This window comes from Rhinatrema bivittatum, chromosome 4 (genome assembly GCF_901001135.1).
Source record: "Rhinatrema bivittatum chromosome 4, aRhiBiv1.1, whole genome shotgun sequence".
Classification (NCBI taxonomy): domain Eukaryota; kingdom Metazoa; phylum Chordata; class Amphibia; order Gymnophiona; family Rhinatrematidae; genus Rhinatrema; species Rhinatrema bivittatum.
Window position 1 is genome coordinate 363,592,910 of NC_042618.1, and position 21,271 is coordinate 363,614,180.

The window sequence follows — 21,271 nt, forward strand, 5'->3', positions numbered from 1 at the left end:
TTGCTCGTGCTACGCAAGGGAGAAGAAGATATTTGTTTGCACTGAGGGCACGGATAGTCTCTCTGGGTTTCTCCTTTATAATGCGATATCCCTGTAAATGTATTGTAAGGTCTCAGAATGAATGTTATGTTTTTTTTCTGCCTGAACAGCTTAAATCCTTTATTAATTCTAGGAGTATTATAACTTTCTCTCCTGGTAATCTCTAAGTCCAGGGATCCATATGATAGAAGGTTGCTTTATTACATAAAGCCTGTTTCTTCTTATGTATTTTTGGCAATATCTCCTTAATGTTCACCCCCTTTCTACCACAATGTTTCTTGATGGAAAAATGCATATTTCCTGGATAATTAACTTTTTCAATTTAATTTATAAATGATATAGCATTTTTATTTTCTAAATAGTAAGATTTGTCTTGCTTGTATTTGTTGAAAAGTAATAAAAAGAAAATTATAAAAAGAGTAAAAGCCCTAGACTTCTATAACACTGGGGAGCTAAATACTGCTTTATTTATTTTATTTATTATTTTTTATATACAGACTAAGGGGTAATTTTCATAAGGATTTACACGTGTAAATGTAACTGCTATTGTAGCAATTTTCAAAAGCCATTACTTGAGTAAAGGACACGTACGTGAGCAAATCCTATGGACAATTCATGGCATATATTGTAGCAATTTTCAAAAACCCACTTACACCAGTAAAGTGCATTTACTCGAGTAAAATTCAGTTTTAAGTGAGTAAATGCTTTTTAAAATCAAGCCCTTAGAGCTCATTCGGAAGCTCTTTTGAAGCTTTTATTGTGACCATTAAGAAACAAAGGCCGGAATTACTAAGCACATTTTCATATAGACATTAAAGTAGCAATTTGCAAAAGGCCACCTAGTTGCAAAGTGTGTGTGTGCCTTTAATGTAAGGACTTTTTAGCTAGTTTTGAAAGAGAAAATGAAAAAGTAATAGGAAGGGTATGTACTTTGCACCTATTTGTATGGGGGTAAAACACATGAACAGTTCAAAATCAAAATATATGCATTGCTGTTTTCCAATCTGAACTTAAAACCAACTGCAAGACTGCCTCTTATAAATCTGGCATTTAATCCTCATGCCATGAGAGCCGCAGAGTACATTTGGCGGAAATTTTAGGAAATCTTTGGACCACATAAACAGCTTTCATAGTCCAAGGAGTAGGAGCGTTTGATAAGCTGTGACCCAGCTAGAAAGCCAACGCTATTCACCACTAACCCATATCCTAGTTGCTTAATCTTACCGTGATTCAGCCCAAACCTTAGGGAACACTATTTGTACTGATTAGTATTCCTTTTTCAAAGAAGAAAAGTATTCTGGGTGATGCCAAACAACTTACATTAAAGAAGAAAATTGTATTTGAATAAACGTTTATTGCAACTACTGTACCTAACAGAGCCAGAAAAAAAAAAAGAATCTTCTTAGTTTATAGCCAGAACCTTCCCTATTAATGAGGTACTATGTCTATTATTTGAATATTCTCAGGGCCAGGTTTATAAGACTCGGGATGGGGGGGAAAGGAGGAGTCAGGGGGACAGGACATGTTTCCCCTCTTCTTGAAATGCTTCTTCCTTTCCCCAGCCACTCCTACCTACACTGTCCTAGGTTGTACCATAGATTCCTAAACTGGCACTGTGCAGTCCCCCAGGTCATGCCTACTCAATATGTCTTCACCAGCTGGAAAGCCCAATGCCCACTCTCCCTCAATACACAGAAAGAGGTCCATTAAAGTTTATGCTGGTTGTGACAGAGTAGCCCTGTTTCCCCTCTATCTTTATGTGCATCTCAATTCCATAGAGGGAGAAGGCTCTAAGGGCGGGACCCTGCAGTGGCAGGGAACAGTCCAGAGAGCAGGATCCAGTTGGGACTGGGTTAAGGAGTGCAAGCCCAGCTCTGTTCAGTAAGCCCCTATGCCTCCAGGAGGAAGGCAGCTCCTGTAAAATGTTCTGTCCAAACAAGAAGGGAGTGAAGGTACACTCACCTGAAGCAAGGCAGTCTACAGCCCTGTATATGTAGATTACTGCTAAGGTAGGAAGACCATTCTGAAGTACTGTGTTTACTTAATAAAGTTTTATTTGCACCAGAAAGGCTGGAGTCGTGGATTTTTGTCTCCAGCCAGGGAAATGCTTCTCAATATCCCCCACTGGCATGAACTTTAATGGGTTTTCTTTGTACTGAGGGAGAATGTCCATGAGTGGGCATTGGGCTTTCCAATAAAGAGTGAATGACAAAAACTCAGCATCTAAGAACATAAGAACATGCCATACTGGGTCAGACCAAGGGTCCATCAAGCCCAGCATCCTGTTTCCAACAGTGGCCAATCCAGGCCATATGAACCTGGCAAGTACCCAAAAACTGCATTTTAATTTTCTAGTATTTTTCTGAATTCTTTTTTTGGCCCAGCAGTTTCTTCCTCTACCTGAAGGGCAACAACCTGTCTCCTTCCAGAACCCAGCTATTATGGCCCTAAATCCCACCACTAGGTTTTGCATGATGACTGTAGGTCTAGGACTGTGAACACTGGAATCCTGCCAGCTCAAGGAGCAGAAGACCTAACTCAGGAATCAAACCTCAGTTCTCCACATGACAGTGCTTTCACCAAGTCACTGGGTCAGCTATTTTACTGCTTTAAACATTTTCTTCTGTTTCATACAAAAACTTTCCTTCCTTTCTTTGATGTTTGGAGGGAGGGTTTTGGCTAAGCTGCCTTGTATCAGGCTTTGCTCTCTAGACTCCCTGTCACATGAACGAGCTACAAGATGCATGGAGTACGAGTGTTCCCAGACGCTGTGAGCTCAGCTGGCAAATACTCATGAGCCCATTACATTCTTCTAGCTTTGAAATGTTCTTCCATGGTGTTCAGGATACCAGGACAAATAAAACCAAACAGAGGCAGAAATTCAGATGAAACAAATCTGGAAGTTGTGGTCAAGCAGGGCTTGGCTTGAAAGCAGTTGACAGACCTGCATAAATTTGTAGATAGATCTGGGCTGGTCAGGTCACTGCCATAGGAATCTGGATTTAGGCTCCAAATTAAGTTCATATGACTCAGTTCAAATTAAAAGTCTGGCTTTTAGAACAGTTTTAGCAAGATACACATATCCTTCATATCTGAAGAGGAGGCTTCTGTGGTCTTAAGAACTCACATAAATCATCTCTGGAAACTTCTTATGTTAGTACAATACACAGAATCAGAATTTGCAAAGGAGTTGGATACTAAAATTTTGGCTACCAGAAACATTGAATTAAAAGAAATCCTTCTGAAAATAAAATCCTCAATCAATATCAGTTCATCCATATTAAGCAGCAATATTTTCTCACTCTATTGAGAAGCTTATCTATATGTGTGTATTTGTGTATGATTCTATACTGGTTATTTTAAGTCAACCATTCTGTACTGACATTTTTAGAAGAAGCTATAAGATAGTTGATCAAGCATTAAATGCCTACCGGTTTATGCAATCTTCCAGCAATGTACAAACTTTTCCAGTGAAGCAGGTCTTCAATCAGGGTCTCAGTACTAATAACACCATACTTGATAATCTACAGTGAGAAGTATAACAAACACACATAATAATAGATATAGGGCTTCCAGTTTTTGATGTTTAAACAATTCAAAAATGGAGAAATTACTTACCTGATCATTTTGTTTTCCTTAGTTTAGATAGATGGACTCAGGACCAATGGGTTATGTTCCCCTGACAGCATATAGAGACGGAGCAAGCTGACTTCACAGTATATATATATATTCCTGCAGTGACCCCAGCCTGCCAGTATTCCCTTCAAAAGCAACTGTGGACAGACTAGCAAAAAAACTTGATTAAAAACAGCCAACCATAACTGTACTCAACAAGAAACACCGAACTCACGTAAGAATCTAGGTACCCCAATCTAGGGACTGGATGAACACTTACCAGTTACCCTTGGAATCCAAAACCCCACAAGAGGACCATTAACACACTCATGCGGCAGTCGAGGGCAGGAAGCTGAGTCCATCTGTCTACACTAAGGAAAACAAAATTATCAGGTAAGTCATTTCTCCATTTCCTAGCATGTAGACAGATGGACTCAGGACCAGTGGGATTATCAAAACTACTCCTGAACAAGGTGGGAGGCTGCCTACGGTCCAGTCAACACCACACATGCAAAGGCTGCATCCTCCTGGGCCTGCACATCCAGGCAATAAAACCTGGAAAAGGTGTGTATGGAGGACCACATCGCAGCTCGGCAAATAGCAACGGGAGACAACAACCTAACCTCTGCCCATGACACTGCCTAAGCTCTAATGGAATCAGCCCTAAACTGAGTAGGCAACGGCTTTTCAGCATACACATACATGGCTGTGAACACCTTAATCCAGCGAGCTATCGAAGCCTGCAATGCTGGTTCACCCTACTTCATTCCACCATGAAGGACAAACAGACCCTGATTTTCGGAAAAATTCAGAAACCTCCAGATACCGCACAACAAGTCTCTTGACATCCAAAGAACACAGGAGGCAATACTCCTCCGCGTCCCTCACGTTATCCAGAGATGGCAAAGAAATGGACGGATTCAAATGAAACTCCAGAGACCACCTTAGGCAAGAAGGATGGAACAGTCACAACTGCAACACCCCTGGAATCACCCGAAGGAACCGCTCCTGGCAAGACAAGGCCTGCAACTTGGAAATGCGACACGCAGAACATATAGCCACCTGGAACATTGTCTTCAGGGTCAATAACGAAAAGGAAAGGCTATGCAGCGCTCGAAATGTAGGGCCTGCTAAAAAAATCCAGCACCAGGCTAAGACTCCACAAAGGAACCAGCAACCACAAGGGAAGGCAAAAGATGCTTCACTCCCTTCAAGAAACGGGCCACATCTAGATGGGACGAGAGGGAAACACCAGGAGGAATTTCACTATCTTCCAAGGAATCAGGATCTGCCTCATCATCCGTGCCCACTGGGGATACCAGTGGCGAACTGAGGCATGCCACACCGCTTAATCATAGGACTGGAAGAGGGTGGGGCCACGCCTGAACAAAGGCTTGTAAACCTTTGGGGGGGGGGGGGGGGGGGGGGGAGAGAAACCTCCACTCAAGAAAAAGCAGCCGGCTCCAGACCAAGCCCAGAAGGTACTGGAGCGGACCCAACTGAACTGCAAAGGAGCCAGTCAAGGGAGTACCAAGATCTGGTGCACTTCCAGCCAAACCGTAAGCAGACCATCATCAGAATGAGAGGATCCAGATTTAGAAAAATCCGAGGAAGACAACTCTCCTTAAGCATCTGAACAGCTCTGACACATGTTGGAAGACAGGTCAGGCCGAGTAGCCCTAATATGACATGCAACACAAACAGAAAAGCGCTTAGGCTTCTTGTTTATCAGAGCCATGAGTAGCAGTAACTGTGTTCAAACGGCTTGCGCTCAAAAAAGATGTGTACGAAAGTCACACCTAGAGCGGCACACACAACACATGGACAGAGTCGATGCACTACGCACACAGATGTCCTGTAAAGGACAGAAAGTATGCACAAGCGTGCGAGGACGCCACCGTGGTCTACCATGCAGTGCGCCGAGAAAAGCCTATCGTGGGGCCTAGCCCACCTGCCAGTTCCCTTAACCCCAATGGGAGCGGGAACGACGTCGGGGTGGCGTGCCGAGAACGGAGATCAAAGGAAGGCCTAAACACCCCTCCCCCCCCCCGTCTCTGTAGGTAAAAGTTCCTTTTCTTCTTCTTTTTTTTTTTTTGGAAAACTTACCAGAGCTCATCCCTTACCGGCTGAGCACAGGGGGGGGGGGGGGGGGGGGCGCCATCTGCAGTCACCGCCGCACTCTGCCTTCTGCACCCAATGGCTTTCAGCCATACAAGCAGCTAAGTCCACATCGGGAACTGGCTAACAGACCAAGGCACACCTCTGAGGGAACCACAGAAATCACCTCAGGAATTCTCAACTTACAGCGGGACCTTTAGGTATCACCGCACGAGAGCAGGGCTTTTGTTTTCTCCATATAAAAATGTTTTCAAAATTCCCAGCAATCCCCCATAGGGAGATGCATGTCCACCATCTGCTGGAGAAGGAGAATACTGGCAGGCTGGGGTCACTACAAGAGTATATATACTGTGACGTCAGCCTGTTCCATCTCCATCTGCTGGCAGGGGAACATAACCCACCGATCCTGAGTCCATCTGTCTTCTTGCTAGGAAATCGCTGTTTATTTTTAGCCTTTTTGCCCATTTTGTGAGATATTTAAATTGGTGTTTTGCAGGAATTTCATTTTCAATTTTAAACTAAAATTTAAACTGAAAACCTCAACACATAGGTCAATATTTCAAGAGCCCATAAGTTATCCAGATAATGTAATGTGTTCAACTTTATCCAGATGTTCACCAGAACTTACATGAATAAGTCTGCTGTTGAATCTACCTGGATAAACCTGCACGCATAAATTTACAACAGGTATTTTCCCCAACCAGAGCAATGTGCATGGATTTAACTGAGCAATGATATCTGCATGCATGGTCTAAAGTTTAGCCTGTCCCCGCAGTAACTTATATTAAACAGTTAAATGGAAGACTGAAGGGTAAGACTTACCATTTAACCTTTTCATATTTTAAATCTCTATTAGGCACATAATACAAGTTCTAGCCTTGCATTCAAGCACCTGGATAAGCTGTTCATGAAACCCAGAGTATTCAGGCTGTATTTCCAATATTTTGTAGTTCTGGTAAACCTAAGTATAAGAATGTCAGCTGCTTCATCACTTACCTTACCGTCGCATGGTACTAAAGTATTGTAGTAAACTCCTGCTCCATAGTTGTCCTGTATACCACTGATGTGTTTGGGTCCAAAATATTTTAGGAATGAATAATGGCTCTTGTTCTGCATCATATTCATTGCATGCCAAGTAAAAGGATCATCTACAGCAAACACAAAGTCCAACACATTTTTCTAAGAAGAAAACACACAGAAAAGAAGGGAGAATGATTCTTGTGCAGACAGTCCTAAAAGCGACACTCAGCGCATGGGAAAAGAGCAAAGCAACCCTCAGTCCTAAAGCAATAAAATAAAATAAAAAAAAGAGCTTACAGCATGTCAGTGTGATGTATGAGCTTACCACAACTAAATGCTTTAAAATTAATATGGCTGAATATGAAAGATTATGATGAGAGTACAGAAAATATATTATAAAAGTGTCAATTTTGAAACTACAAACTTAAAAACTGATTCTCTTGAAACCCCTCCCCCTATGAAGGGTATGTGACATTAAAACAGCACTGTATACTCCCAAAAAGAGAAAATAACTTTAAAATGAATAGTTCTTTGCATCTTAAATTGAAGTTTCTGCCAGGTGCCCATTTAACTGTTTCATATAAAGGTGCAGTAAGGTGTTGATGGGCTTCAGGGAAAAAGCTCTCATGGCACTCTACTGCCTTCTAACCCCACACCAATGTGCCATCAGGGAGGGAACAAGTGCCACACACTGACCCAGTTAAGACATACTAAGAATGCTAAAAATGGCATTTACTCTTTCTTGGCAGTACTGACAGTTCTGTGTGTTATACAGCTTCATGTATGGGAAAGAGGACTGCAGCCCATTCAACGTTTTAGTTTGACCAAGTTAAAAATCCTCCTTAAGAGGTTTATTGCAATAAAGATGCCAATTTAATAATTTTGATCAGCACCCATTTGGTGTCGCAGGCCCAGCTGTGTAGCTCGTTATCCTGTTAAATGGAGAAATTGCTTACCTGATAATTTTGTTTTCCTTAGTGTAGACAGATGAACTCAGGACCAGTGGGTTGTGTGCTCCCCTGCTAGCAGATGGAGACTGAGTCAGATTTCAAAGTTGACGTCACCCTAGATATACCCTGCAGTGACCTCAGCCATTCAGTATTCTCTTCAAAAGCCATTGTGGACATACAATTGAAAAACTTGATTAGAATTTGGAAACAACTTTATAACTTACTTAAAAACTCAATTGAAAAACTTTGATTAAACAAAAACTGGAGACCGCAGCTGTACTCAACCAAACATAAGTGCTGGATCCCAGCAATACTAGAGATGCCCTGAACTAGGGATAGGGTGACAGCTTACCTGTAACCTCATGGAATCGAGATTCGTCTCCTGGGTGATTCCTTGGTACTGTTCATGGGCAGCCGTGGGCAGGATGCTGAGTCCATTTGTCTACACTAAGGAAAACGAAATTATCAGGTAAGTAATTTCCTAGCTTGTAGCCAGATGGACTCAGGACCAGTGGGATGTACAAAAGCTACTCCTGATTGGGGCGGGAGGTTTCCTGCAGTCCGGTTGGCACCGCCCTCGCAAAGGCTGCATCCTCTCAAGCCTGGATGTCCACGCGATAGAACCTGGAGAAAATGTGCAAGGAAGACCACGTCGCTGCTCAACAGATTTCAACGGGAGACAACAGTTTAACTTCCGCCCAGGATACTGCCTGGGCCCTAGTGGAATGAGCTTTAACCTGAAGGGGTAAGGGCTTCCCTGCCTCTACGTACGCTCCAATGATCACTTCCTTGATCCAGCGAGCAATGGTAGCTTGCGAAGCCGCTTCGCCTTGTTTTCTTCCCCCATGAAGAATGAACAAGCAGGCTTTCTTGCGCACCAGTTCTGAATGTTCCAGATACCGCACTAAGAGTCTACTGGCATTTAAATGGTGTAGGAGGTGGTAGTCTTCCATGTCCTTGCGTCTGTCCGGGGACAGTAAGGAAATGGACTGGTTCAGGTTTAACTCTGCCCATTCCATAAGGAGGTCTATTTCCAGAGACACTTGGTGGCTTTCGGTTCCTCCCTGGTGGTTGATATAGGCAACTGTTGTTGTGTTGTCCGACATCACGGGGATTGCTTGCTCCTGGAGCCTGTGGCTGAACTGCAAGCGGTTTATGTTCCAGTTCGCCTCTTCATCAGTCCATCGTCCCTGGGCTATCAGTTTCTGACAGTGAGCTCTCTACCCTCGGAGGTTCGTGTCTGTCATGAGGACGATCCAGCTTGGTGGGGACAGGCTTACGCCCTTGCTTATGTGAACTTCCTGTAGCCACCACTGGAGCAAAGAGCATACTTCCATCAGTAAGTGGAGGTGAATCGAGCAGTCTTGAAACAGTGGGTTCCAGCGTGACAGTAGGGAGTGCTGGAAAGGCCGCATGTGTGCTCTCAACCACAGTACTACTTCCAGGGTTGATGTCACGAGGCCAAGGACCTGGAGATAGTCCCACACCTTGGGGCGCATTGTGTTAGTCAACTGATGCACTCAGGGCCGGAGAGAGCAGGAATTAGGCCCGTGCCAGCTAAGAAAAGTAGGCCCCTATGTAAGGTTCTGATGTGATACTTAATAAGAGAAATCATTTTCTAAATTTCCCAAATAATTTTTATTTATTTAAGAAGGCTTTATGAGCTTTTTTGTTAGCAAATTCTTCAATTACAATTGAAATTTTTATACATGTTAGAAATAGATATATTTAGCTTTTTTTTTTTTTTTTTATTTTGCCCAACAAAAGTAGGCCCTAGCCAAATGGCCATGCTGGCATCCCCTCTCTCCTGGAGTGGATGCACTTGGTCCATAAGTTTCCTTCTCCTCAAGGGAGGGAGGACGACCTTTTCCTGCTTGGTGTTGATTTGGACCCCCAGGTACTCTGAGGACTGGGAGGGCTTGAGGCTGATCTTGTCCATGTTCACAACCCAACAGAGTTCCTGTAGGAGGGACCTGACCCTGCTGGTCACCTGGAGGCTCTCTTCCAATGACTTTGCCCGGATCAGCCAGTCTTCCAAGTAAGGGAGCACCAGGATCCCTTCTTTCCTCAGTGCCGCTTCCACAACCACCATAATTTTGGAGAATGTTCTGGGGCAGTTGCCAGGCCGAAGGGCAATGCCTGGAACTGGTAATGTCGGCCCAGTACCGCAAATCGTAGAAAACGCTGGTGGTCTTAATGGATTGGAATACGAAAGTAGGCCTCCGAGAAGTCCAGGGAGATTAAGAACTCTCCCAGTTACACTGCCATTATGACAGAGCGAATCGTTTTCAATGTGGAAGTGGATTATCCATAGATGACGGTTGACGCTCTTGAGATCCAGGATGGGTCGGAGTGAGTCTTCTTTCTTGGGAAGATGAAATAGATGGAATAATGCCCCGTATTTACTTGGGATGTAGGTACCAGAGTTATAGCCCTCAGACTGAGGAGCTTTATCAGTGTGGATTACACTGCCATTTTCTTGTGCTGGGAGTGGCAAGTGACATCATGAACCTATCCCGAGGGATGCTGCAAAATTCCAGGGCGTAACCTTCTCGTATGATGTCCAGTACCCATTTGTCAGACGTGATCTCTACCCACCGCTGATAGAAGAGGTATAGTTGGCCCCCTATCTCCTATTCCCGTGGATGGGTCAGCCTAACTTCATTGGGAAGTTTGAGTCGAACCTGAGCCCAAACCTGTTCCTCTTTTTGGTTGTCGGTTCCGAAAGGACAGAGACCTTCCCGAGGGCCATGATGACTGAAATGATGAGTTTCTGTAGGGCCGGAAGCGCTGGGAGCCCCTAGCCCGACCCCTCATAGGTGAGATACGCTGTGACCTCTTTTTCTTATCTTCCAGTAGCTGAGGTACTGGCGATTCACCCCACTTACTGGTTAGCTTCTCCAATTCGCTTCCGAATAGAAGGGATCCCTTAAGGGCATCTTTGTGAGGTTCGCCTTAGAAGTTGCGTCCACTGACCAATTTTGCAACCATAGTTGTCTTCTGGCTGCCACCACTGAGGCTACTCCTCTGGCTGAAGTACTCACTAGGTCCAAGCTTGCATCCACCAGGAAGGCCATAGCAGGTTCGATCGTCTCTTCGGTATGCGCCCCAGAGTTATCTGCCTCTCTGCTTCTCGAGAGACACAAGCGAGCCACCAGGGCACAACAGGAAGAGATCTGCAGTCTCATTGCTGTCGCATCAAAGGCTTGTTTAAGGATGGATTCCAATCGCCTATCATGAGCATCCTATAAGGCTGCTCCTCCCTCTACAGGGATAGTTCACTTCGAGATGGCGCAGACCAGCGCGTCCACTTTCGGGAAATGCAGGAGTACCTTGACCGCTGGGTCCAGTGGGTACAAGGCCTCCAAGGCCAGACCTCCTTTACAACTTGCCTCCGGGGCGTCCCATTCCAGGTCAATCAACTCCTGGATGGCTTCCAGCATTGGGAAATAGCAAGAGGTTTCCGTAGAAACACCTGGAGAGGGTTCTTCTTTGGCTCCGATATAGGGTCCGTGCCCGGAACTCCCAGAGTCTTCAGGGTCTGGGAGACTAGGGCCGGCAATTCATCTCTGTGGAAAAACCGAAGCATGGTCCAGTGTGGCTCCAGGCCTGGAGAAATTTCCCCGTCCTCCAATGAATCCCTGTCATTGTCCGTGCTGTCTGAGTCCCTGTTAGGGATACCCTTGGTGAGGAGAGGCAGGATTCCAAGTCAGACTTTGCCACCCTAATATGGCAGACAGCACAAAGAGAGTGTCATCTGAGCTTCTTTGCTGCCAGGGCCATAACCTCTGTAACTTGTGCATTTAGCCGGCAACTGCCTCCCGAGTGCGCACAGATTCGCCTTGATGCGCGTAGATCTAAGCGGCTGGTTGTGCGCTAAAGAGTGCGTACACTTATGCATGAAGCTATGTAAGTACTTACGCGCACAGACAGCCAACCCGCACCGAAGGACAAAAGGGGGGTGGAAATGGTGCTGCATCAAACCATGCGCAAGATGGCACCGCAGTGGATCGCCAAGTGGAGAGTCCACCAAGCCTGAAGCGGGGCCTAGCCCATCGGGTGGGGGGGGGGGCTTCACAACCCGCTCAGAAACCCCCTTCCCTCGCCCAAATGGGATCAGGAACGATGTCAGTACGGCGTGCCAAGCAAGGAGACCAAAGGAAAGACTTGCCAAAGCCCTTCCACATCTCTGAATCAGAGGTCTTCTCTTCTTACCTGGTCTCAGCGCTTACTGGCTGAGTAGAGACAGTCTCCGGCTACAGGGGTAGAGGGCTTAGGCTTTCACCGCCACGCTCTGCTTCTGCACCTGCTGCATTTCAGCTGCTTCAGCAGCAAAGTCCACACCAAGGAGCCAGCTATCAGACCAAAGCACACCTCTGAGGGATGTCGGAAATCATCTTAGGAATTCTCAACTGGGGAGGGACGCTTAGGTATCACCACAGGAGAGCGGGATCGATCTTCCTTTCGATTTGAAGGTAAAGTTCTCCTTTGAATTAGTGCTGCAATCCTGCTAAACACCATTGCTGGTGTGGGGATAACGTTGACATCTGCAAGGAGATGGAGAGATACTGAATGGCTGAGGTCACTGCAGGGGTATATCTAGGGTGACATCAGCTTTGAAATCTGACTCCGTCTCCATCTGCTAGCAGGGGAGCACATAACCCACTCGGGGATCTGTGTTGGGACCCTTGCTGTTCAATGTATTTGTGGATGATCTGGAGGGAGATACGACGAGTGAGATAATCAAATTTGCAGATGACACAAAATTGTTCAGAGTAGTTAAATCACAAGCAGATTGTGATAAATTGCAGGAAGACCTTGTGAGACTGGAAAATTGGGCATCCAAATGGCAGATGAAATTTAATGTGGATAAGTGCAAGGTGATGCATATAGGGAAAAATAATCCATGCTATAATTACATGATGTTGGGTTCCATATTAGGTGCTACAACCCAAGAAAGAGATCTAGGTGTCATAGTGGATAACACATTGAAATCGTCGGTTCAGTGTGCTGCGGCAGTCAAAAAAGCAAACAGAATGTTGGGAATTATTAGAAAAGGAATGATGAATAAAACGGAAAATGTCATAATGCCTCTGTATCGCTCCATGGTGAGACCGCACCTTGAATACTGTGTACAATTCTGGTCGCCGCATCTCAAAAAAGATATAATTGCGATGGAGAAGGTACAGAGAAGGGCTACCAAAATGATAAGGGGAATGGAACAACTCCCCTATGAGGAAAGACTAAAGAGGTTAGGACTTTTTAGCTTGGAGAAGAGACGACTGAGGGGGGATATGATAGAGGTGTTTAAAATCATGAGAGGTCTAGAACGGGTAGATGTGAATCGGTTATTTACTCTTTCGGATAGTAGAAAGACTAGGGGACACTCCATGAAGTTAGCATGGGGCACATTTAAAACTAATCGGAGAAAGTTCTTTTTTACTCAACGCACAATTAAACTCTGGAATTTGTTGCCAGAGAATGTGGTTCGTGCAGTTAGTATAGCTGTGTTTAAAAAAGGATTGGATAAGTTCTTGGAGGAGAAGTCCATTACCTGCTATTAAGTTCACTTAGAGAATAGCCACTGCCATTGGCAATGGTTACATGGAATAGACTTAGTTTTTGGGTACTTGCCAGGTTCTTATGGCCTGGATTGGCCACTGTTGGAAACAGGATGCTGGGCTTGATGGACCCTTGGTCTGACCCAGTATGGCATTTTCTTATGTTCTTATGTACTGAGTCCATCTGGCTACATGCTAGGAAATTTAAATATACATTCGTTATTAAATCTTATTTACTTTTTTACCTTTCATACCACTGTATTGCGGCAAATTTGAGAAGAGGGAAAATGTGTAACCCAAGGATGCTGAGAGAAGAGAAATGTGAGGAGGCTGTGGTAGCCCAAGGCTTTGGGTCTTTCCACCTTCTGGGTAGTAGGGTGGATGGGAGAGATAAACTGCATATCCAATTTCATATCTCACAGGCCACCACTGTTCAGGCCATAATTAGTTCCAGGGAAGAATTGAGCCCAGTTAGATCTCTAGTTAGAGCCCTCTCTCAACTTCGCTTGGTCACTTTTAGCAGACAGGCTTGTAAGAACATAACTTGGGAAAGACAATTCACCCTCCATTGCCTCAAGTACAAAAGAAAAACAAACTTAAGATTAGGAGCCCTCTGGGAATAGGAAAATAGCTACAGTACCTACTTTGAAGTGCTTGAAAAGCAAAAAATAAACTAATCAAATAAAATAAACTAGGTCAGACTAAGGATCCATCAAGCCCAGTGTCCTGTTTCCAACAGTGGCCAAAACCAGGACACAAGAACCTAGCAAGATCCCAAACAGTAAATAAGTCCCATGCTGCTATCACACAGTGACAAGTAGTTGCAATTATTTAAGTCTACTTGGTAAATAACAGTTTATGATTGCTCATCCAGGAATTTGCCCAAACCTTTTTTTTAAACCCAGCTATATTAACTGCCTTAACCACATTCTTCATTAATGAATTCCAGAGCTTAATATCCCTGTACTGCTCCATGGTGAGGCTGCATTTAGAGTACTGTATGTAGTTCTAGTCGCACACACACACACACACACAGTTGCATTGTAAAAGGTACAGAGAAGAGTGACCAAAATGATAAAGGGGATGAAATGGTTCCCCTACGAGTAAAGACTTAAGTTGGTTCTGTTCAACTTGGAGAAGAGAAGTCTCAGAGGGGATATAACAGAGTTGTATAAAATCCTGAGTGGAACAGAACAGGTAAATGTAAATCTGTTATTTACTCTTTCAAAAAAATACAAAGTCTTGGGGGCATTCCATGAAGTTAGTAAGTAGTACTTTCAAAACAAACTTGAGAAAATTATTTTTTGCTCAATGCACAATTATGACATTTGCTGTTTTATTCTCCATTCCCTTCCTAATATTCTGTTTGCTTTTTTGACTGTAGTTGCACACTGAACTGAGGATTTCAAAGAATTGTCCACTATGATGCCCAGTGGACAATGTGGACAAGTGCAAAGTGTGGGTTACTTTTCCCTATGTGCATCACTTTGCACTTGTCCACATTAAATTTCATCGGCCATTTAAGTGCCCAGGCTTCCAGTCTCACGAGAACCTCCTGCAATTTTTCACAAGCCGCTTGTGATTCAACAATTCATAATAATTTTGTATCATCTGCAAATTTGATCACTTTACTTTCCAGATCATTTAGAAATATATTAAAAAGCACAGATCCTAGTATGGATCCCTGAGGTATTCCATTACTTATCCTTCTCCACTGAGAAAACTGACCATTTAGTCCTACTCTCTGCTTCCTATCATTTAACCAGTTTGCAATCCACAACAGGACTTTGTATCCTATCCCATGACTTTTTAATTTTCTCAGGAGTCTCTCATGGGGCACTTTGTCAAATGCCTTCTGAAAATCCAAATACACTACATACACCGGTTTACAATTATCCACATTAAGCCCTTCAAATAAAATGTAGCAGATTGGTGAGGCAAGATTTCCCTTGTGTAAATTCATGCTGGGTTTGTCCCAATAAACCATGTCTTTCTATATGTTCTGTGATTTTCGTCTTTAGAATGGTTTCCACGATTTTTCCTAGCACTGAAGTCAGATTTCTCAGTCTATTTATTTTCCAGGTTTTATATACCGTCATTAAGATAAAATCCATCATAACGGTTTACACAATGTTCGAAAATCAATAAAAGTAGTTATAAAAGAGAAAAGACAATATATAATAAAAAAATACATTATAATAACAGTTTCTCGGATTACCCCTGGAGCCCTTTTTAAAGATCAGGATTACATTGGCCACCCTCCAGTCTTCAGGCACGGCAGACGATCCCAACAATAGGTTACAATTTACAAGTAACAGATATGCAACTACATTTTTTAGTTCTTTCAGAACTCTGGGGTGTATACCATCTGATCCAGGTGATTTGCTACTTTTTAATTTGTCAATCTGCCTTCTTCTGAATCATTACCATTGAAAAGAGTTTCCAACAGAGGTATCTTCCCAACACCCTTTTCAGTAAACATAGAAGCAAATAATTAATTCAGTCTTTCCACAATGGAAATGCCTCATTTGACAATTCCCATTCTCCTGAATCCAGACTATGTCTGCTGAGAAAGTCTGTTCTTACATTGTCTTTTCCTGCAATGGGCAAGGCTGAGATCTCCTGAAGATGCATATCTGCCCATTCCATAAGTTGTTTTATTTCCTGTGACACTTGCTGGTTTTTGGTTCCTACCTGCCGATTGATGCAAGCCACTGTAATTGCATTGTCCAACATTATCCAGCCTGTTCCACCCTACAATCTGTCGCCGAACCGCAAGCATGCCAACCGAATCACATGGGCTTCCAGCCGATTGATGTTCCAGAGCAACTCTTCTGCACTCCAGCGCCCTTGCACCATCAGCTCCTGACAGTGAGTTCCCCAACCTTGGAGGCTCGTATCTGTCGCGAGTACTAGCCAGTCCAGTGATCTTAGGGAAACCCCCTTCCTGAGATGATCCACTTTTAACCACCTTACCGATCAGAGTATCGAAGCGGGCCCCCAAAAATTCCAACACTTGGGAAGGCTGGAGATTGCTTTTGGGAAAATTGACTATCCATCCCAGGGAAGAGAGGAGAGCTAGAACCCGATCTACCACCTGTCGGCAGTGATTCTCCGACTTGGCCCACACGAGCCAGTTGTCCAGATAGGGGTGGACTAGGACTCCTTCTCGGTGGAGGGCAGCCACCACCACCACCATGACCTTGTTGAAGGTGTGTGGTGCGGTGGCGAGGCCGAAGGGCAACGCCCAAAACTGAAAATCCCAGTTGAGGATGTGGAAGTGAAGATACTTCTGGTAATCGTGGTGAATCGGAATGTGGAAGTAGGCTTCTGTCAGATCGAGAGAGGCAAGGAACTCGCCGGGATGACCGCTCTCAGGGTCTCCATGCGAAAATGTGGAATCTTGAGGGCCCGATTGACCCTCTTGATGTCCAAGATCGGACGAAAAGCACCATCCTCGGCGCCGGCCAGTAAATAGAATACTGGCCGGTGCAGAGTTCCTGCTGCAGAACTGGGACAATGGCACCCAGACTCTGGAGTCTGGAAAGTGTTTGGCTTTCCAGACTCCAGAGTCTGGAGTCTGGAAAGTGTTTGGCTTTCCAGACTCCAGTCTCTGGAGTCTGGAAAGTGTTTGGCTGCAAGGAGAGACAACAAAGAGGTCCGGCAGGTCTCGAGCAAATTCTAAGACGTAACCGTCTCGGACAATGTCGAGAACCCACTGGTCCAACGTGATTTTGACCCACTCCTTGAAGAACAGGGAGAGACGACCCCCCAGATAGGGGACCGAGGAATGGGTCGACCAAATTTCATTGTGAAGTGGGTTTGGAGGTGGCACGCCGAGAGGCCCCCTCGCAGAAAGGCCTGCACCCACGAAAAGGCTGGGACCAAGTTTGAGACTGGGAAGAATAACCACTAGAGGAGCCACCGCGCCCTCGAGGCATATATCTTTGTTGACCCCGGAAACGTGGACGGGAGGGCGTAAACGACCTAGATTGTTTCGGACGGTCCTCAGGCAGCTTATGAACCTTGTTTTCCCCCCAAAGAGTTAATAAGCTGCTCAAGGTCCTCCCCAAAAAGCAACTTGCCCTTGAAAGGCAACGTGCCCAAGCGCGCCTTAGAAGACGGGTCCGCTGACCAATTACGCAACCAGAGGAGCCTTCTGGCGGATACCGCCGAGACCATCGCTTTCGCCTGGACACGGAAGAGGTCGTACAGCACATCTGCCCCGTACGCAATGACGCCTTCCAACCTTTCAACCTGCTCCGCCTCTGCAGACGGGAGGTCCTGGGTGCCGAGCAGTTGTTGAACCCACCTAAGACCTGTCCGCTACATGAGACTGCTGCAGGTCGTCGGCCGGACCCCCAAAGCTAGAACCTCGAAGATACATTTTAAATGGGCTTCCAGCTTACGATCTTGTACGTCCTTGAGGGACGTGGCCCCCACTACTGGAATAGTAGTGTGTTTGGTGACCGCAGAGACAGAAGAATCCACCATGGGAATCCGCAGCATGTCCAAGCAATCCTCTGGGAGGGGGTAGAGCTTGTCCATAGCTCTCCCGACATGCAGACCCGCTTCGGGAACTTTCCATTCCCGGAGGAGTAACAATTTGTGCACAGGATGGAAGGGAAAAGCACTTGCCGGAGCCCTAAGTCCCGCCAGGACCGGGTCCATGTCCTTGGGCAACGAAGCCGTCAGCATATCCACAGGGGGCCCCTCAATTCCCAGCTCCTGAAGGACAAAGGGAATGAGGGGTTCCAATTCCTCCTTCTGAAACATGCGGAGGACCCGGGGGTCATCCCCCTCCGGGGGGGGGGGAGCACCCCCGCCAAATCTGTAGTGGGATCCGGGTCCGGAGCAACCAGAGGTGCCGGGGGAGTACGAAATGGGGGGTACCCCCGGGACCACCCGCACCCTAACGGGCCCCTGCGGCTCCGGGGTCGGGAGAACGGGCGGCGGAGTCGGTCGTGGGATTTTCGCCGGCAGGGGACCTGGGGGAAGGGTCCTCCTCCTCCTGCAAGCTGGCCAAATAAGATTTGTGCAGGAGAAGCACAAATTCTGAAGAAAATAGGGTCCTAGCCTTGCCGGAGGGGGGGGGGGGGGGAGGGGACTTAAATCGGGGGGAAACTCTGCAAAATTCGGGTCCCCAGCCCCTAGCAGCTCCAAATCGGGAGCTGCCGAGATTCCCAAAATGGCCACCGTTCCCGCGGTTTGCCGACCCGGGAACGGCCGTGCCATGCGGATGGGAGTACGACTGCGGTCTAAATTTGGCTGCCCTGCCGAGGAGGGACCTTCCTCACCCGGCAGGCGCTCAACGAGGGCTCACCACAAGCAGGGTAGGCACTAGGACGCGGCATCCCCACTGAAGAGGAGCCGCGATCTGCAGAAAAAAAACAGCTGACAGGGAAAAAATGCTTTACTAGCTGCCGGCAGGAGCAGAGGAGTGAACTCTGCACGCTCCTCTGGGTCTGGCTGCCGGCTTGTGGCTTTAAGGTATGTAAAAACTTTCCCCACTTTTTGTATTCTTTTTTTTTTTTTTTTTTTTAAACTGAGAGGACGTGAAAACTTCCCTGAACTGAGGGGAAAAAAAGAGGCACACTGAGCCCTCAAGGCAGCCAGGGGGGGGGGGGGGAAGTGACTGGACCACCAGTATCAGCCCCCCACACCAAGGAAGCAGTCTCAGACTTAGGCTATGCCCTGCACAAGGGGCTAAGCCCGGCAAGAGCCAGGAGACGGAAACGTCTCCTGTGAAAAAGAGAAGAGACAGAGTCCAACTCAAACCAAATTAAAAGAATATATATATTTCTTTTTTTTTTAAAGATTGATGTAATACTAAAATAGGTTACTACTTGCTTGATCCGCAAAGGAAAGAAAATAACAGGAAAACCAAAGGCTGACTAGCCCAGATCAGGAGACCGCAGGGTAAGCTGATCCATTTGCTGGAGACAGACAAATACTGAAGGGCTGCAGGGTAGGCTCTGTCCTGATATAGGATATCCTTTCAGTTTTGGTCTGTCTCCACCTGCTGGACAGGAGGCTCAACCCACGGTCTGGACCGATCCGGGTACGTACAGGGAAAAAGCATTTTCTAATTGTCTTAAACATATTACCTAGTAACTTCATTGTGTGTCTCCTACTTTTTGTGCTTTTTGAAAGAGTAAACAACTGATTTGCATTTACCTGTTCCATGCCATTCATTTTATAGACCTTTATCATATCTCCCCTCAGCCATCTCTTCTCCAAGCTTAAGAGCCCTAATCTCTTTAGCCTTTCCTTGCAGGGGATTTGTTCCATCCCCTTCCAATTTACTTAGCTCAGTCATTCCAGCAACCAGCAATCCTCAGTCAAAAGCTACTTAACAAGGCTCCTTCCGGACCCTGCAATCATAGATCTTAAATCCAGCTTCTAGGTGTCTCCCTATCCCAAATGTAAAATGCCTGAGCAGCACGGCTGGTCTTGGCCAATCCAGAGGACCTGACCCAAGAATTGAACCCATCTTTGCTGCATAGCAGTTACATAGAACTGCCATTGTGCTAGCTCAGGACTGCAGTGGTGCTTTAACTACCTCAAAATCATTACTATGTACAAATACAACATTTAGAGATTATAGTTGTGCATTTAAGACATTTCTAGCTTTTGACACCCTTAACAACACTGCTGAAATCGAGAATTATTACTATAGCTAAAGAATGTTTAGATTCCCCCTCATTTTGATTTAAAATCCTATATATTAAAGATGCTAGGAATCATTCAATCTTCAAAAAACTGCTAAGAGACAGTTCTTGCAGGGAAATTTTAGACCAGTACCGGATTTTTAACATCCGCCTCCTGATACATTTGTAAGGTACCGTGTATTCCAGCTCTATAGATGGGAGTACTACAACTACCTCAGTACAATAGAATGTACGATCAAGACAAGGACTCTCCCTCCAGAAACTAAGGCACCTGGCAGCCCAGCCCCTATAGGAGGGCTATTTGTGTTTGGTCATTCCAGCCTTACCAGAATTTGATCTTTTGGGACGCCGCACTGCCTGAACACCCCTGAGCCATAAGCAAAAGCTAGGCTGACGTCCTGAGGGAAATAAGACAAGATCTTCCTCAAGGTAAACCCCGTGCTCTGCACAGCCGGCAACATCTTGAGTACACCTTGCAGCTAACCACAAACGAAAAGCCTCATACTAAAGAAAGCAATTTACTCTAAATCACTAGCGTGGAAACTAAGTCCAAGAAACCTCCAACCGAAGACTCCACCCTGACTGAGAATCACTCGAGCCATTTCCGGAAACACAGCAGTAAATTCCTTTCCAATTGGCAGCGTCGGGACATTTTCTTAAAGCAGCGCCTGATTGGTTGCCCGGGCTTTCTAGATGATTGATAAACTCTTTGCTCTAGCCTTTCAGCAGTTGTTGCGAAACCCTCTGCTGATTGGCCAGGATGATTTTTTTTTTGTTTTGTTTTAGTTACAGTGATGTAAGCAAGCTAGTGTGTGGCACTAAGCTGCTATGTGGAGCAATCAGACGATTTATGGTCTGTGTAATCATACATGCTATTTGCCTTGCAGTTTGAATGAAGTGGTAGTTACTTTGAGTAGAGAAAAGCTACGCTTAATTTTTCTTCCAACTGCTTGAGTAACCACCACTAACCTCTTTTTTTTTTTTTTTTTTAGAAACAAGCAGGCTAGCTTCTTTGTTTGTTTGTTTTTTTCTCTCCTTCCCCGCTCTCTCCGCTGTTGGGACTGCACACCAGCTGAATTCCTCTGGGACACTTTCTGGGGTAGGAAGGACACCTGTGTGGTCATTTGGGGGGAAAGCAGTGAAACTACTGAAAAAAAAAGTTTTTTCCATCATTTAAATACTTTTTGTTTCTCTAGAGCAGAAAAAAACCTTCTCCCCACTCCTTGCTTCTTACCTTTCCTCTCCCACTTTACGTTTTATGTAAGTACCTCTTACCCTTCTTTACCTTCTCTTTAGC

The 21,271-nt window shown here is 45.4% G+C and overlaps 1 protein-coding gene across 2 annotated transcripts in view; it reads right to left on the bottom strand.

The window, feature by feature from the left end:
- Positions 1 to 20,622, bottom strand: part of TAMM41 (TAM41 mitochondrial translocator assembly and maintenance homolog) — a 127,536-nt gene extending 106,914 nt beyond the window's left edge. The window contains exons 1-3 of one of the 2 annotated variants that reach the window (XM_029600781.1): positions 20,497 to 20,622; positions 6,769 to 6,951; positions 3,471 to 3,563 (exon numbers count right to left, since the gene is read on the bottom strand). In XM_029600781.1, the coding sequence (XP_029456641.1) occupies positions 3,471 to 3,563; positions 6,769 to 6,897 (222 nt within the window). In that variant the 5' untranslated portion in view covers positions 6,898 to 6,951; positions 20,497 to 20,622. Of the gene's footprint in view, positions 1 to 3,470; positions 3,564 to 6,768; positions 6,952 to 20,300 lie in introns of both variants that reach the window. The other variant, XM_029600780.1, reaches the window with a different exon arrangement.
- Between the last annotated feature and the right edge of the window lie 649 nt (positions 20,623 to 21,271).